General features: G+C 41.7%; 1 protein-coding gene across 1 annotated transcript in view; it reads right to left on the bottom strand.

Moving 5' to 3' along the window:
* The window catches only part of hectd2 (HECT domain containing 2), a gene marked incomplete at both ends in the record, with an annotated part of 53,172 nt that overhangs the window by 21,257 nt on the left and 16,505 nt on the right, over nucleotides 1-15,410 (bottom strand). The window contains 7 exons of the mRNA XM_083987753.1: nucleotides 3,105-3,193; nucleotides 7,005-7,137; nucleotides 8,374-8,481; nucleotides 9,384-9,480; nucleotides 10,501-10,624; nucleotides 12,913-13,061; nucleotides 15,249-15,358. Coding sequence (XP_083843879.1) covers nucleotides 3,105-3,193; nucleotides 7,005-7,137; nucleotides 8,374-8,481; nucleotides 9,384-9,480; nucleotides 10,501-10,624; nucleotides 12,913-13,061; nucleotides 15,249-15,358 — 810 coding nt within the window. The remainder of the gene's footprint in view (nucleotides 1-3,104; nucleotides 3,194-7,004; nucleotides 7,138-8,373; nucleotides 8,482-9,383; nucleotides 9,481-10,500; nucleotides 10,625-12,912; nucleotides 13,062-15,248; nucleotides 15,359-15,410) is intronic.

Genomic DNA, 15,410 nt, shown 5'->3' with positions numbered 1-15,410 from the left:
ATTGTGTATTTGATGAGTTTGATGAGGGAAACCACATTCACCACGCTATGAGATAATAACACAACGTTACCACACAGAGTTGTTTTAGAGGGAAATTCATGCAAAACCTCTCATGTGCGTTGCCTTCAGGGACAGTTTTTCATCATCAGTCTCTGTATTTCCCTCTAAAACAACTCTGTGTGGTAACGTTGTGTTATTATCTCATAGCGTGGTGAATGTGCAGGTCACAACTTGTCCACCAGAGCGTTGTGGAGTTGTTGGATTGTGTATTTGATGAGTTTGATGATGAGGGAAACCAACAAAGAAATCCCATAATGAGCCTCCGTAGCGTAGCTCTGAGCAGCTCACGGCTCTGCTCCACCGTTCTAAAAAACAGCTTGCACCGACAATTAAAGGTAGGTAACGAACCTACTGCTATGACTATAGGGATTAATAGCCTATGGCAATGGGCCAATTTGCCAAAATGTTGAACTATCCCTTTAAGATCAGACTTTTTACTCACAGCTTTAAACTGACTGTCTGTGGTTCCTCTTTGTCTGTTATTGGTTTGTGTTTGTTTGTTTGTCAGCACAAATTGAACCGATTTGTTCCAAACTTGTTATATGGGTGTGTGTGTGTGTGTGTGTTTGTGTGTGTGTGTGTGTGTGTGTGTGTGTAGGGGGGGGTCTGGGGTTTCAGGGGGGGGAGGGGCTCATTAAATTTAAAGATTCGGATCATTAACGACTGTGAATGTGAGTTTTTTTGCTGCAGTTTGACCCGTTTCCTCTGAGTGGACTCGATATCTAGATTAATAAGTCCTGCGTTTGTGAAATGTTCTTCTGCTAGGACGAAGTGCATGTGTGTGTGTGTGTTTATATACTTTATGTGTGTGTGTGTGTGTGTGCATGTGTGTGTGCATGCGTGTGTGTGAGTGACTAAAGAACAATCCAGCAATTTAGCCTTAGTTACTGGCCAGCTGGGAACTGTCAAAAGGTTATATAACCTAATAGCTGCCTGTTCCCTGCCAGGTTATTTAGTGTGTGTTAGAGCGTGTGTGTGTGTGTGTGTGTGTGTGTGTGTGTGTGTGTGTGTGTGTGTGTGTGTGTGTGTGTGTTAGAGGACAGAAACGGTGAGCGAGCAACGGGGGAAAAGTTTGATGCAGAAGAGAACAAGAAACGAGGGAAAGGTGGGAAGAGTGAGCGTTCCCTGGGTGTTCCACATGTGTTCTTTTGCTAAGAGCTCATTTATCAGCCTCCCTTGTTCCTGTTTGGTTGTCATGGCAGCGCTGGGTCATCACTATGAAGATAAAGAAGAGGAGGAGGAGGAGGAGGAGGAGGAGGAGAGAAAGTGTGATAGAGACGGAGTGAAACATTAAAAACAAAGGAACAGACAACAGGAAGAGACGGAGTGTAGATAATAGACTAATAACAACAGGTCGGTGTCGGCCAATCAGAGGAGAGGAGGAGGCTCTGTCCTCTCTTCTGATTGGCTGACTGTTTTCTAAGTGATTTAAAATAAAAACAGAGCAGATTTCAGAATAAAACACTCAGAGAAACTAAATCCTGCAAAGTTGTTGTTGGATGGTGGCGAGGGGGCGGGGCTTAGTTGTGACATCACAAAGTTACAGAAGCCCATATTCCTCCTTTCTCCTGGTTTCCTCCTTCCCTCTGTTCCTTCCATCTTTCCATCCTTCCATCTTTCCTCCTTCCTTTCTCCCTCCTCTCTCTGCTCCTTCCTTCTTTATTCCTCCCTCCCCCTTTCCATTCCTCCATTACTTCCTTCCTCTCTACTTTCTCATCTTCCTTCTTCTGTCCTTTTCCTTCCTTTTTCCATCCTTTGTCCTTCCCTCCTTCCTTCCTTCTTTAACACAAACATCTACCTTTATTCTGAAGGAGCTCTTTATGGTAGAAAGTGAGTGGAAAATGAAAGAGAAGAGGAGAAGAGAGAGGGATGAAGTGGAACAGAGTGCGATCGGTCTCTGAATGTTTTCTCTTTGATTTCTGTGTGAGAGACTTAACGATCTTAATGGTCGCGGTAATTGTAGAGTTTGTGTTTATTTTCTTGTCGACGCTTTGGAGTGTTTGTATGTGTGTATGTGTGTGTGTGTGTGTGTGTGTGTGTGTGTGTGTGTAGTAGGGGATTTATTTATTTGTGTGTGTGTGTCACCTACGCACAAACCTACATTTAACCTACACGTACAATTACACCACATATGGTCACCACATGTGGCAGCTGAGAACTGTGTGTGTGTGTGTGTGTGTGTGTCTGTGTGTGTGTGTCTGTGTGTGTGTGTCTGTGTGTGTTGCGCCACCGCCCCTTGGACATAGATGGAAAAAAAAATTGCAGGTGGACGGGACATTCAGTACATGAACTCACCATCGCCTGGCCACACACACACACACACACACACAGAAATTACACAATGAAGTCATTCATCTACATTACACTCATTCTGCCATAAAAGAAAAAAAGACTGGCTGCACACACACACACACACACACAGACACACACACACGGTGGCTCAGCAGTCAAATGAAACATGAGGTCAGATTTTACACCAGATGAGACGAGAAGTTTTTTGTTCATATTCAGAAAAGATTTTTTACAAAGATAAACCAAAAATTATATATGTGTGTGTGTACGCTATGAGATAATAACACAACGTTACCACACAGAGTTCTTTTAGAGGGAAATTCATGCAAAACCTCTCATGTGCGTTGCCTTCAGGGACAGTTTTTCATCAACAGTCTCTGTATTTCCCTCTAAAACAACTCTGTCTGGTAACGTTGTGTTATTATCTCATAGCGTGGTGAATGTGCAGCTCACAACTTGTCCACCAGAGCGTTGTGGAGTTGTTGGATTGTGTATTTGATGAGTTTGATGAGGGAAACCAAGAAATCCCATAATGAGCCTCCGTAGCGTAGCTCTGAGCAGCTCACGGCTCTGCTCCGCCGTTCTAAAAATAGCTTGCACCGACAATTAAAGGTAACGAACCTACTGCTATGACTATAGGGATTATGGCAATGGGCCAATTTGACAAAATGTTGAACTATCCCTTTAATGGTGTGAACGATGCATTTGAGTTCACACATGAGACATGATGAAGCGATAGCGGTGAAGGATACAGTCCCGACCAACTGGAACTCAGAGTAGTTGTCACACTTCCAGCTGCTGAACCAATGACAGCGCGAGTCCTTCATGTAGGTGAACATCCCTGGAACAGGAAGAAGACACATGAACACATCACACTGGGGGAATGATGGAGGGATGACAGGGAGGAGGAGGAGAGAAAGAGAAAAGAAGAGAGGGAGAGAGAAGGGAAGGAAAAAAGGAAGGAAGGAAAGCAAGAAAGGACAGAATAAGGAAGAGAGGAAAGGAGGAAGGAAGGAAGAGAGGCGGGAAGGAAAAAAGAATAGAAAAAGGAATAAGGAAGATAGGACAGAAGAAGGAAGGAAGAGGGGAAGGGAGTAAGGAAAAAAATAAGAGAGTAGGGAGGGGAAATTACAGAAGGAAGGTAGGAGGAAGGGAGGAAGGAAGGAAGGAAGGAAGGAAGGAAGGAAGGAAGGAAGGAAGGAAGGAAGGAAGGAAGGAAGGAAGGAAGGAAGGAAGGAAGGAAGGAAGGAAGGAAGGAAGGAAGGAAGGAAGGAAGTGAGAGAAGGAGGAAATTAAGGATGGATGGAAAAGGGTGAAGAAAGGACAGAAGAAGGAAGAGAGGAGAGGAGGAAGGAAGGAATGAAGAATAGAAAAGGATAGGACAAGAGAAGGAAGGAACAGAGGGGGAAGGGAATACGGAGGAGAGAAAGGAATGAAGGAAGGAAGGAGGGAAGGAATAAAACGATGGAAAAGGAGGATTAGGTCAGAAGAAGGAAGGAAAGGGGGAACGAAGTAAGGAAAGAAGGAAGAGAGGAGGAAGGAAGGAAGGAATACAGACTTCTGTAACTTTATGATGTCACAAAAAAGCAGTCACTAAGCTCCGCCCCCTCCACCACCTGGCCCGATGTGGTTTCTCTGAGCGTTTTATTCTGAAAATCTGCTCTGTTCTTATTGGCTCCCTCAAAAAAAACAAAAAAACAAGCCAGCCAATCAGAGGAGGAGAAGAGAAGAGGCTTCTGTGTTGCGTTCACTGTCCTCTCTCAGTGTGGGAGATTAAACAGCTGCAGGTAACGAGGCTGAAAACAGCAGCCGACTGTTCAGACACACACACACACATCTGGACCGCTCACATCTGTGTGTGCACCGCGAAACTGACACCGCTAGTTCACACATAAAAGGGCCTGTGTGTGTGTGTGTGTGTGTGTGTGTGTGTGTGTGTGTGTGTGTGTGTGTGTGTGTGTGTGTGTGTGTGTGTGTGTGTGTGTGTGTGTGTGTGTGTGTGTGTGTGTGTGTGTGTAGCCGGGGTTTTCCCTCAGCTGCTAATGAGGGGAACACAGCTCTGGTGGAGTGTGTTGCTCTGGGCCGACGTCTCTCTGGCAGCGAAAACACAGACGACCGCGGAAAGACGGAGAGACGGAGAGATGACGGAAAGAGAGAAAGAGAGAGAGAGAGAGAGAGAGAGAGAGAGAGAGAGAGAGAGAGATGCAGATGCACAGTCAGACTTGAGCTTCGTTTCCATTTATGGATTTTTTTTTTTTTTTTAAACGTAAACTTCAGAGAATCGAAGCTGCAGTGAACTCATCATCATCCTGAACGTTTCTCCTGGTTCAGTTCATAAAGGAAACAAAAACGCTGAAACTTGTCTGGACTCATTGATGTTTTTGATTTTAAACGAGCAAAAATATGAAAAAGTCAGACGGCAAAACATCTGCAAACATCTGCACAGACACACCAGTGACATCACAGCTGGGCCAGTTTAAAGCCAGAGGTTTTTTCTGTGATTGTCAAGAAACAATTGGAGTGTGTGTGTGTGTGTTTGTGTGTGTTCCCTCTGAGCCATAGAACCAATCCTGTCCAAAACCTGTCACAGCTTTTGTTATTTTCATAACGTTTCGTATTGTTTCATCCTAATGAATCTACACGACCTAATTAATAATCAATAATGAATAATTAACCATGAGAAGTAAAAAAAACAAAACAAAAAACTTCCTACGACCTCTCTTCAACAGAACTCCACCGGAGAGTTCTTAATTATGAGATTCATCCGCCACAGATAATAGTCCCCATGTGGGCGCCTTAAGGACTAAAGGCATGGTGGAGGATTGAGGGGGCGTGGCTTCTTTGAGTGACAGGTGAGCAAACGTACGATTGCTACGGACAGACGCGCCAAGATGGCGACGTTGCATCAGAGTCAAAGACGGTTTAGAAACAAGACGCTCCACTACGAGTCAGTTTCCTGTCTCAGTGTCCCGTGGGTTTCTCCATGACTCCGCCCCCTTTAGGAGAGCAGCACACCGTGACTCCGCCTCCTTTAGGAGACCAGCAGACCGTGACTCCGCCCCCTTTAGGAGACCGGCAGACTGTGACTCCGCCCCCTTTAGGAGACCAGCACACTGTGACTCCGCCCCCTTTAGGAGACCGGCAGACAGTGACTCCGCCCCCTTTAGGAGACCGGCAGACTGTGACTCCGCCCCCTTTAGGAGACCAGCAGACTGTGACTCCGCCCCCTTTAGGAGACCAGCAGACTGTGACTCCGCCCCCTTTAGGAGACCAACGGACCGTGACTCCGCCCCCTTTAGGAGGCCAATGGACCGTGACTCCGCCCCCTTTAGGAGACCAGCGGACCTTGACTCCGCCCCCTTTAGGAGAGCAGCAGACGTGACTCCGCCCCCTTTAGGAGACCAGCAGCCCGTGACTCCGCCCCCTTTAGGAGACCAGCAGACCGTGACTCCGCCCCCTTTAGGAGACCAGCAGACTGTGACTCCGCCCCCTTTAGGAGACCAGCAGCAGCAGCAGGTCTTGAGTCTATTGACTCCAATGAGAGAAGTGAACGTGAGCTCAGATTCTGGTCGATTCTTTCGCTCCAGAGTCACTGAAGGAAATATTGGACTCATTTTATCACAAGACACGTCTCTTCTGGACATTTAGACACTAAAATGGACAAATCAGGAGAAAATGAACTTTGTCCTCTGTCTCAATGTTCATAATGTTAAATATGACTGTTAACTGTGTAAATATTTAATGTTATCATAAGAAAATATGAACACTTCACTTTCCTCTAAAGACAACTTTTATAAATCAACACACACGTTCACAACAGGAGGTGGAGGGACGGTGACCACGCCCACTTTAGGAGACAGGAAGTGAAGCTGTAACGTTTCATATCATTGGAGCAGCTTGTAGTGAAATAGAAAAAACAAGAGCACTCGCAACTCTGCAGGACATACATACATGTAGCTCTTCGTCACGAAGAGCTACATTGCTCGAAACGTACGTCACTACAATAAACCGACACTGAGTCCTGCAGAGTTGCGAGTGCTCTTGTTTTTTCTATTTTGCTTATTGTTTGCACTCTGCACCTGCCCTCACTGGTGTGATGTGCGTGTCCACTCTGTTTTAGCAGCTTGTAGTGAGACATCTTTGTTTTACAGCCTGCAAAGTTAGTTTGAAGCCACTTTTCTAAAGGAGAACACTCAAAATGTGAAAGAGAAAATTAACGAGACACAGAAGAGATGCTCAGAAATGATCAATGTCGATCAATGAACAGCACCAGCAGACGGAGGCCACAGAGTGAGATCTGCTCTGATCTGGAGTCAGTTTCCAAAAGCAACACTGACCACTTCTCTCAGACATCTGACACTTCTGCTGCTGCTGCTCTTCGTCTCCGTCCACCGAGACTCCGTCTAATAAAAAGTTTCATTTTTATCCAATAAAAATCTGATTTTCTTTCCGCTCGGCTCCAATAAAAACCAAACTCCACTTTTCCACCGACTCCCATCAATCAGGATCCTGTTGTTTCTGTTGTTGTCCAGGATGAGCTCAGCTTTTCCACTCACGCCTGGTTCGAGGCCACTTCAAGGACATGGGTTTTTTTTTTAAATTCGGTTAAAAACGTGTTGTGGGTCGACAGGAAGTGAGGGTGTGAGTCTCACCGTAGTCCGTGTGGAAGATCTGTCGCACCAGCAGCAGGAACCACTCCTTGGTCAGGCCGCCCATGTCCAGCCCCGCCTCGCCCACAAACGTCACACGCAGCTTCTTCTTCAGGTCGCACCGCTTCCTCGTCAGCTGAAAATATAAAAACAACAAGATTTATTTATCTACCTGCTTTATCTACTGCTCTACACTGGACGGTCTGTTCGTGAGGCGTTCAGGGACATCTCTAAACTCTAACATACAGTATATCAACCTTCTGCTGATGAGGCATTCAGGGAACAGCATGTATGTACCAGAATAAAGTTGAGGGAGCATTTATAGATACTATATAGATATAGATCTATATATGAGGCATTCAGGGGACGTCTGTAAATAGTAGAATCTACTGATAGTTTTGAGATGAATGATACATTTAGGGAACATCTGGAAGTTGCAACATCTGCTTTTTTTTTTTACTTTTTTTTAAAGAAGTTTTACAATATATATGGAAAAAATAGGAAAAAAAGAACATTAAAAAAAGAAGAAAGGGCACAGATGGAGAAAATAGAATACACAGGGGGAAAATGAATCAATATGACGTGTACTTTTTAAGAGATAGGCCTAGGTCCAGGTTTTAAAGACATTTCAGTTCTTTTAGTTCTATTTACCCACAGTCATTCCTTCATATCATAAAGCATAAAGTAGCTACCACATGTACTCAAACAAAACAAAAAATAATCAATCACATTAGTAAATGTTAACTGTGTCCTGTTGTGTTCAAAGGACACTGGTAAATTGTAGCATCTGAAAATATTGTAATGTAAGTAAATTATAGCACCTATTGATAATAGGGGAGGTGTTTAGGGAACATCTGTTAATTGTTACGTCACACTAATAACCTGCAAAACACATTCAGCTTTTAGGGAACATTAGTAAAATGTACCGTCTCTACTGATAGTTTTGAGTTGAATGATGCATTTAGGGAACATCTGCAAGTTGCAACGTCTGCTTTTGCGCGTGAAGTGTTCAAAGGACACTGGTAAATTGTAGCATCTAATAATACTGTGCGAATGAGGCATTTAGGGAACATTTGTAAACTATAGGCTACTGTGTGTGTAGAGTTCAGGGGATGTAGCATCTATTGATAGGGGAGATGTTTAGGGAACATCTGTAAATTGTTACGTCACACTAATAGCCTGCTACAGACATTCTGCTGGTGAGGCATTTGGGGAACATTAGTAAAATGCAGCATTTATATGTGAGGCATTCAGGGGACGTCTGTAAACTGTATAATCTACTGATAGTTTTGAGATGAATGATATATTTAGGGAACATCTGGAAGTTGCAACATCGACACAGTGAGTGGAAGGTTGTGTTGCGTTCACTGACCTCATCCAGTGAGTCGCTGAGGAGCTGCGCCCGTCGTACTTTAATGTTGAGGAAAAGAAGGTTCATGTCCACTCTCTGCCTGCGAGAAACTTTACTGACCAGGCTTTGCTGTAACACACACACACACACACACACACACAGTTTGAATCCTGAAACTGAAAAGTTGTACAAGCATATCTCAGTTTGAAGGGATAGTTCAACATTGCCATAATCCCTATAGTCATAGCAGTAGGTTCGTTACCTTTAATTGTTGGTGCAAGCTATGTTTAGAACGGCGGACCATCTATGTTTAAACAAATTTTGTAATTACAGTCTGATAAAAGAAAAGTTATTTATAAACTAGGTGCTTTTCTGAAATGTGTTCTTCCTATGTTTAAGTGATTTTGCTCTGTCCTGGTCAGAGATGTATGTACAAAGCATGTACAGCCTCCGCTGCCTCTTGCTATGTCTGATTATTTGTACTGTTTTATTGTTTGTGCTCCATACCACTTGCGTGGTCGTGAGAAATAAATAAAGTAAAAGTAAGTAAAAGTAAAAGTAAGAGCCGTGAGCTGCTCAGAGCTACGCTACGGAGGCTCATTATGGGATTTCTTGGTTTCCCTCATCAAACTCATCAAATACACAATCCAACAACTCCACAACGCTCTGGTGGACAAGTTGTGACCTGCACATTCACCACGCTATGAGATAATAACACAACGTTACCACACAGAGTTGTTGTAGAGGGAAATTCATGCAAAACCGCTGATGCACGTTGCCTTCAGGGACAGTTTTTCACCAAGCAGTCTCTGTATTTCCCTCTAAAACAACTCGCGTCTCTGCTCCGCCGTTCTAAAAACAGCTTGCACCGACAATTAAAGGTAACGAACCTACTGCTATGACTATAGGGATTATTATGGCAATGGGCCAATTTGCACAAATGTTGAACTATCCCTTTAAGAGTTAAGTACGGTCCAGTTGTGGTTACACTGGGAGCTTGAAGTGTGTGTGTGTGTGTGTGTGTGTCTCACCCTGGCCTGGCTGATCATCTGCTGCTCCGAGTCTTTCTGGATGATGGCTTTCTTCACCACCGTCGAGAGGATGAAGGGAAACTGACAGAAGGAAAATCTGAGAGACGAAAGAGAAGAAAGTTAAAAACTTCTTCTGTTTTTCTGCCTAGAAAAACACATTTTCTCTGACGTCAGAGACCGACCGACCCACTCTCGGTGTGTTTGTGTGTTTGTGTGTTTTAAAAATGATCCACTTTAAAAGAAAGGAGCAGGTTCTGAACCCGACGCTAACGAGCTGCGACGCGGCGTGAAACAGACGTCACGGCTCTGGATGAGCTGACGCCGTGGGAACGTTCACAACTGGAGGAGGAGGAGAAGGAGGAGGAGGAGGGAAGAGGAGGGGGAGGAGGAAGAGGAGGAAGAGGAGGAAGAGGAGGAGGAGGAAGAGGAGGAGGAAGAGGAGGGGGAGGAAGAGAAAGAGAAAGAGGAGGAAGAGGAGGAGGAGGAGGAGGAGGAGGAAGAGAGGGGGAGAGGAGGAGGAGGATGAGGAGGAAGAGAGGAGGAGGAGGAGGAGAAGAAAGAAGAGGAATATGAGGAGGAGAAGAGGGGGAGGAAGAGGAGGAAGAGAAAGAGGAGGAGGAGGAAGAGGAGGAGAAGAAGGGGAAAGGGAAAAAGAGGAGGAAGAGAAAGAGGAGGAGGAAAAAGAAGAGGTAGAGGAGAAAGAGGAGGAGACGGGCAAGAGGAGGAGGAAGAGGAAGAGGAAGAAGAGGAGGAATAGGAGGAGGAGGACGAAGAGGAGGGGGAAGAGAAAGAAGAGGAAGAGGAGCAGGAGAAGAGGGGGAGGAGGAGGAAGAGGAGGAAGAGAAAGAGGGGGAGGAGGAAAAAGAGGAGGAGTGATGAGGAAGGGGAGGAGGAAGAAGAAGAGGAAGACGAAGAGAGGAAGTGAGAGAGATGATGAAATTGTTTTAAAAATGTTTGTGAAAAATTAAAAAATTGACAAAATTCGAGACTTGATGTAACTTCCTGTTCGGAACATTTAAATCAGTTTGTTGTGACGCTCTGTCAGAGAGAGAGACTCATCACCTGGTCGCCATGACAACACATCGTTAACTTAAGCCCCTCCCACCACTGCTCTGACCTGTTGGAGTTGCCGTAGTTCTGCCAGGTCCGGTACTCCTCCATGAAGTCGATGTGCTCCAGAGCGATGTTGTAGAAGTCGGTGAACGGCATGATGGGAGAAGACGACACGCTGTTGGCTGCATCTGAGGAGGAGAGAGGGTCAGTGTGTGTCTGTGTGTGTCTGTGTGTGTCTGTGTGTGTGTGTGTGTGTGTTAATGTGTGTGTGTCTGTGTGTGTCTGTGTGTGTGTTAATGTCAGTGGTGTAGTGGGTAAACTGCTTTTTAGGTGGTAAACTGTTCATACTTTTATCACTGGTGGTTCTCAACTCAAACTTTTTTACATCAAGGACACAAAATTGACACAAATTAGACCACGGACAAAACCCATTGGATGAAATACTGAAGCAAACACCAGAAATACACAAACAATCAATGTACGTTTGAATTAGGCGTACATTTTTGAAAGATTTTAGAGAAATTTCTGGAAAAAAAGTGGTACAATTTCTCCAAAAAAGTTGAATCATTTCTAGAAAAAAGTGGTAAGATTTAAAAAAAAATAAAATAAATAAATGAAAAAGTTTAAGATTTTTTAGAAAAAAGTGGTAAAATTTCTTTAAAAAAAAGTAAAAAGTTAGTTTTTTTTTAATGAGAAAAACATTTCTCGAAAGAATTCTAGAAAAAGTGGTAAGATTTCGCAAAAACATGTAGAAAAAATGTGGTAAAATTTCTCAATTTTTTTTGAAAAAATGTGGTAAAATTTCTCAAAAATGTGGTAAAATTTCTCAATTTTTTTTGAAAAAATGTGGTAAAATTTCTCAAAATTTTTTTAGGAAAAATGTGGTAGAATTTCTCAAATAATTATAGAAAAATGTGGCAAAATTTCTCTCTCTAAAAAAAGGGGCAAACAATAATACAAAAAGGGGTAACATTTCTAAAAAAAAAAAAAAATAATAGTAAAGTTTTTTTTTTTAATTGAGAAAAAAATAGTAAAATCTCTCAGAAGAATTCTAGAAAATGTGGTAAGATTGCACAAAAAAATTATAGAAAAATGTGGCTAAATTTCTCTCTCAAAAAAAGGGGCAAACAATAATACAAAAAGGGGTAAAAATTTTTGAAAAAAAAAAGTAAAAAAGAAAAATTGAGAAGAAACAGGTAAAATTTCTCAAAATAATTATAGGAAAAGTGGTAAAAAGAAAAGTCAATTTATGTATTTTCAGTGGGTATACTGAGTAGGCTATACCTATGGAAGTTTTTCTGTGCCATCTGAGTTTGAATATGAATTTCTAAGACTGAATTTTTTTAGCATCAAAATCAGACTTTGAATTTTAAAAACCATCAAATTTCTATCACTGAATTTTTTTTTGCCTCTTGATTTTTTTTAAATGTTGAAATAAATTCAGTGTAAAGAAAATCAATGTCTCAAAATATTCTGTTTTTTAAAATTCGACATGTAAAAAAAAAAAAAAACTTCCATATATACCTGAGTATCACATAGACTACACCACTGGTTAATGTGTTAATGTGTGTGTGTGTGTGTGTGTGTGTGTGTGTGTGTGTGTGTCTGTGTGTGTCAGTGTGTGTCTGTGTGTGTCTGTGTGTGTGTTAATGTCAGTGGTGTAGTGGGTAAACTGCTTTTTAGGTGGTAAACTGTTCATACTTGTATCACTGGTGGTTCTCAACTCAAACGTTTTTACAATTGACACAAATTAAACCACGGACAAAACCCATTGGACAAAATTTTGAAGCAAACACCAGAAATACACAAACAATCAATGTACGTTTGAATTAGGCGTACATTTTTGTAAGATTATAGAGAAATTCCTGGAAAAAAGTGGTACAATTTCTCCAAAAAAGTTGAAACACTTCTAGAAAAAAGTGGTAAGTTTAAAAAAAAAAAAAAAAAAAAAAAAGTTTAAGATTTTTTAGAAAAAAGTGGTAAAATTTCAAAAAAAAATTTAGAAAATATGTGGTAAAATTTCAAAAAAAATTTTTAGAAAAAATGTGGTAAAATTTCTCAAAAAATTATAGAAAAATGTGGCAAAATTTATCTCTCTCTAAAAAAAGGGGCAAACAATAATACAAAAAGGGCTAAAATTTCTAAAAAAAAAAAAAAATAGTAAAGTTGTTTTTTTTTAATTGAGAAAAAAATAGTAAAATTTCTCAGAAGAATTCTAGAAAATGTGGTAAGATTGCACAAAAAAATTATAGAAAAATGTGGCAAAATTTCTCTCTCAAAAAAAGGGGCAAACAATAATACAAAAAGGGGTCAAATAATTCTAGGAAAAGTGGTAAAAAGAAAAGTCAATTTATGTATTTTCAGTGGGTATACTGAGTAGGCTGTGTGTGTGTGTGTGTGTGTGTGTGTGTGTGTGTGTGTGTGTGTGTGTGTGTGTGTGTGTGTGTGTGTGTGTGTGTGTGTGTGTGAGACTCACTGAAGAGGCTGAGCACCTTGGTTGCCGAGGGGACCCACCAGGAGCACTTGGCCTGAGGAGGAAGTTCATCTGGTTCAGCAGGAAACAGCCGGGTGGAGATGAACTGGAGGAGGCGCTCCACCAGCTGACGGAATCGCCGTGGAGACAGCCTGCACACACACACACACACACAGAGACACACACACACACACACAGAGGGAAACACACACAGAGAGAGACACACACAGAGAGAAACACACACACACACACACACACACACACACACACACACACACACACACACACACACAGAGACACGCACACAGAGGGAAACACACACACAGAGGGAAACACACACAGTGGGTGAGACAGTCTGAAGTAACAACTTGTATCTGCAGCAGCTCGACTGTAAATCATCATCAACACAAACACAACAACTCTTCTCCTCTGATTCAGACACAAACACTGAGCTGAGGAGGAGGATGGAGCTCTTTCTTTCTTTCTTTCTTTTCCCCTGTCTTTCCTCCTTCCTTTCTTCCTTTCTTTCTGTCTTTCTTTCTTTCTTTCTTTCTTTCTTTCTTTCTTTCTTTCTTTCTTTCTGCTTTTATTTCTACCTTTCTTTATGTCTGTCTGTCTTTCAAGCTTTGTTTCTTTCTTTCTCCCTGTCTTCCTTTCTTTCCTCCTTTCTGTCTTTCTTTCTTTCTTCCTATCTTTGTTTATTTTTCTCTGTCTCCCTTTCTTTCTTTCCCCCTTTCTGCCCTCCCTCCTTTCTTTCTTTCTTTCTTTCTTTCTTTCTTTCTTTCTTTCTTTCTTTCTTTCTTTCTTTCTTTCTAGCTTTGTTTCTGTCTTTCTTTCTTTTAAATAAATAGATAAGTCTGTAGTTGGGTAGAAGGAACAGCTGATAACCCTCCTTTCTTTCTCTCTTTCATTCCTTCTTTCCTTTCTTTCTTTCTTTCCTTCCTTCTTTAATAATTATAATTATAAAGTTAATTGAATTGAATTTAAATTTCTTTCTTTCTTTATTTCCTTCTTTCTTTTCTTTCTTCCTTTCTTTCTAGCTTTCTTTCTTTCTTTCTTCCGAGCTTTCTTTCTTTCTCTTTCATTCCTTCTTTCATTTCTTCCTTTCTTTCTTTAGTATCAGTACTCATCATCAGAATCTGATGACATCATCCTGAACGATATGAGACATGAGATACAGATTCAAACATAGAATCAATAAATATAAATAAAACAGAATCTGTCTCATTAATAAAATGTGTTCGGTGGTTTGTTAAATGATCTGAGTGCAGACAGACACATCCCTCTAGTGACACCGACTCTGATTCTGTGTTTTAACTTGAAAGGTCACATATTTGAGACTTTTATTTTGAAGGGGAGATTGTAGTTTTCTAAAGACCGGCTCAGAGCGGTGGAGCGGTGGAGCGGTGGAGCGGTCCAGTTCTCAATGTTTCTTCTCTGCATGTTTATTAGACGACATCATCACATCCAACCAACCAAGACACACACAACCACACACACACACACACACACACTCACACACACACAGAGGGTGGCAGAGGAGGAAGGAGGATGGAGCTCTTTCTTTCTTTCTTTCTGTTTTTATTTCTACCTTTCTTTATGTCTGTCTCTCTTTCTAGCTTTGTTTCTTTCTTTTCCCCTGTCTTCCTTTCTTTCTTTCTTTCTAGCTTTGTTTCGTTCTTTCTCTCTTTCATTCCTTCTTTCCTTCTTTCTTTCTTTCATTCCTTCTTTCTTTTCTTTCTTTCTTTCGTTCTAGCTTTGTCTTTCTTTCCTTCCTTCTCTTTTTCTTTCCTTTGTTTTTTGTTTCCTTCATTTGTTTGTTTGTTTCTTCTTCTTTCTTTCTTTCTTTCTTTCTTTCTTTCTTTCTTTCCTTCCTTTCCATCTTTCTTTCTTTCTTTTTCTCTTTCTTTCTTTCTTTCTTTCTTTCTTTCTAGCTTTGTTTCTTTCTTTCTCTCTTTCTTTCTTTCTTTCTTTCTAGCTTTGTTTCTTTCTTTCTCTCTTTCATTCCTTATTTCTTTCTTTCTTTCATTCATTCATTATTTCTTTCTTTCAAGCTTTCTTTCTTTCTGTCTCTCTTTCATTCTTTCTTCCTTTCTTTCGTTCCTCCTTTCTGTCCTCCCTTTCTTTCTTTCTTTCTTTCTTTCTTTCTTTCTTTCTTTCTTTCTTTCTTTAGTATCAATACTCATCATCAGAATCTGATGACATCATCCTGAATGTTTCTGATGTTTATTAGACGACATCATCACATCCAACCAACCAACCAAAACACACACTCACACACACACACACACACACACACACTCACACACACTTACACACACACACACACTCTTACTCACTTCTTGAGCCAGTGAACCAGGAAGTGGTGGTCGGCCTCGGACAGAGCGGCGATCTGTCTCAGCAGGTGAGCGTAGATCACGTAGGTGCTGGTGTTGGAGTACTGGGGGTTCTACACACACACACACACACACACACACACACACAGAAACACACAGAAACAC

The sequence above is a fragment of the Trachurus trachurus genome (genome assembly GCF_905171665.1).
Source record: "Trachurus trachurus genome assembly, chromosome: 15".
NCBI classification, from domain to species: domain Eukaryota; kingdom Metazoa; phylum Chordata; class Actinopteri; order Carangiformes; family Carangidae; genus Trachurus; species Trachurus trachurus.
This window is presented reverse-complemented; position numbering and strand designations above follow the sequence as displayed.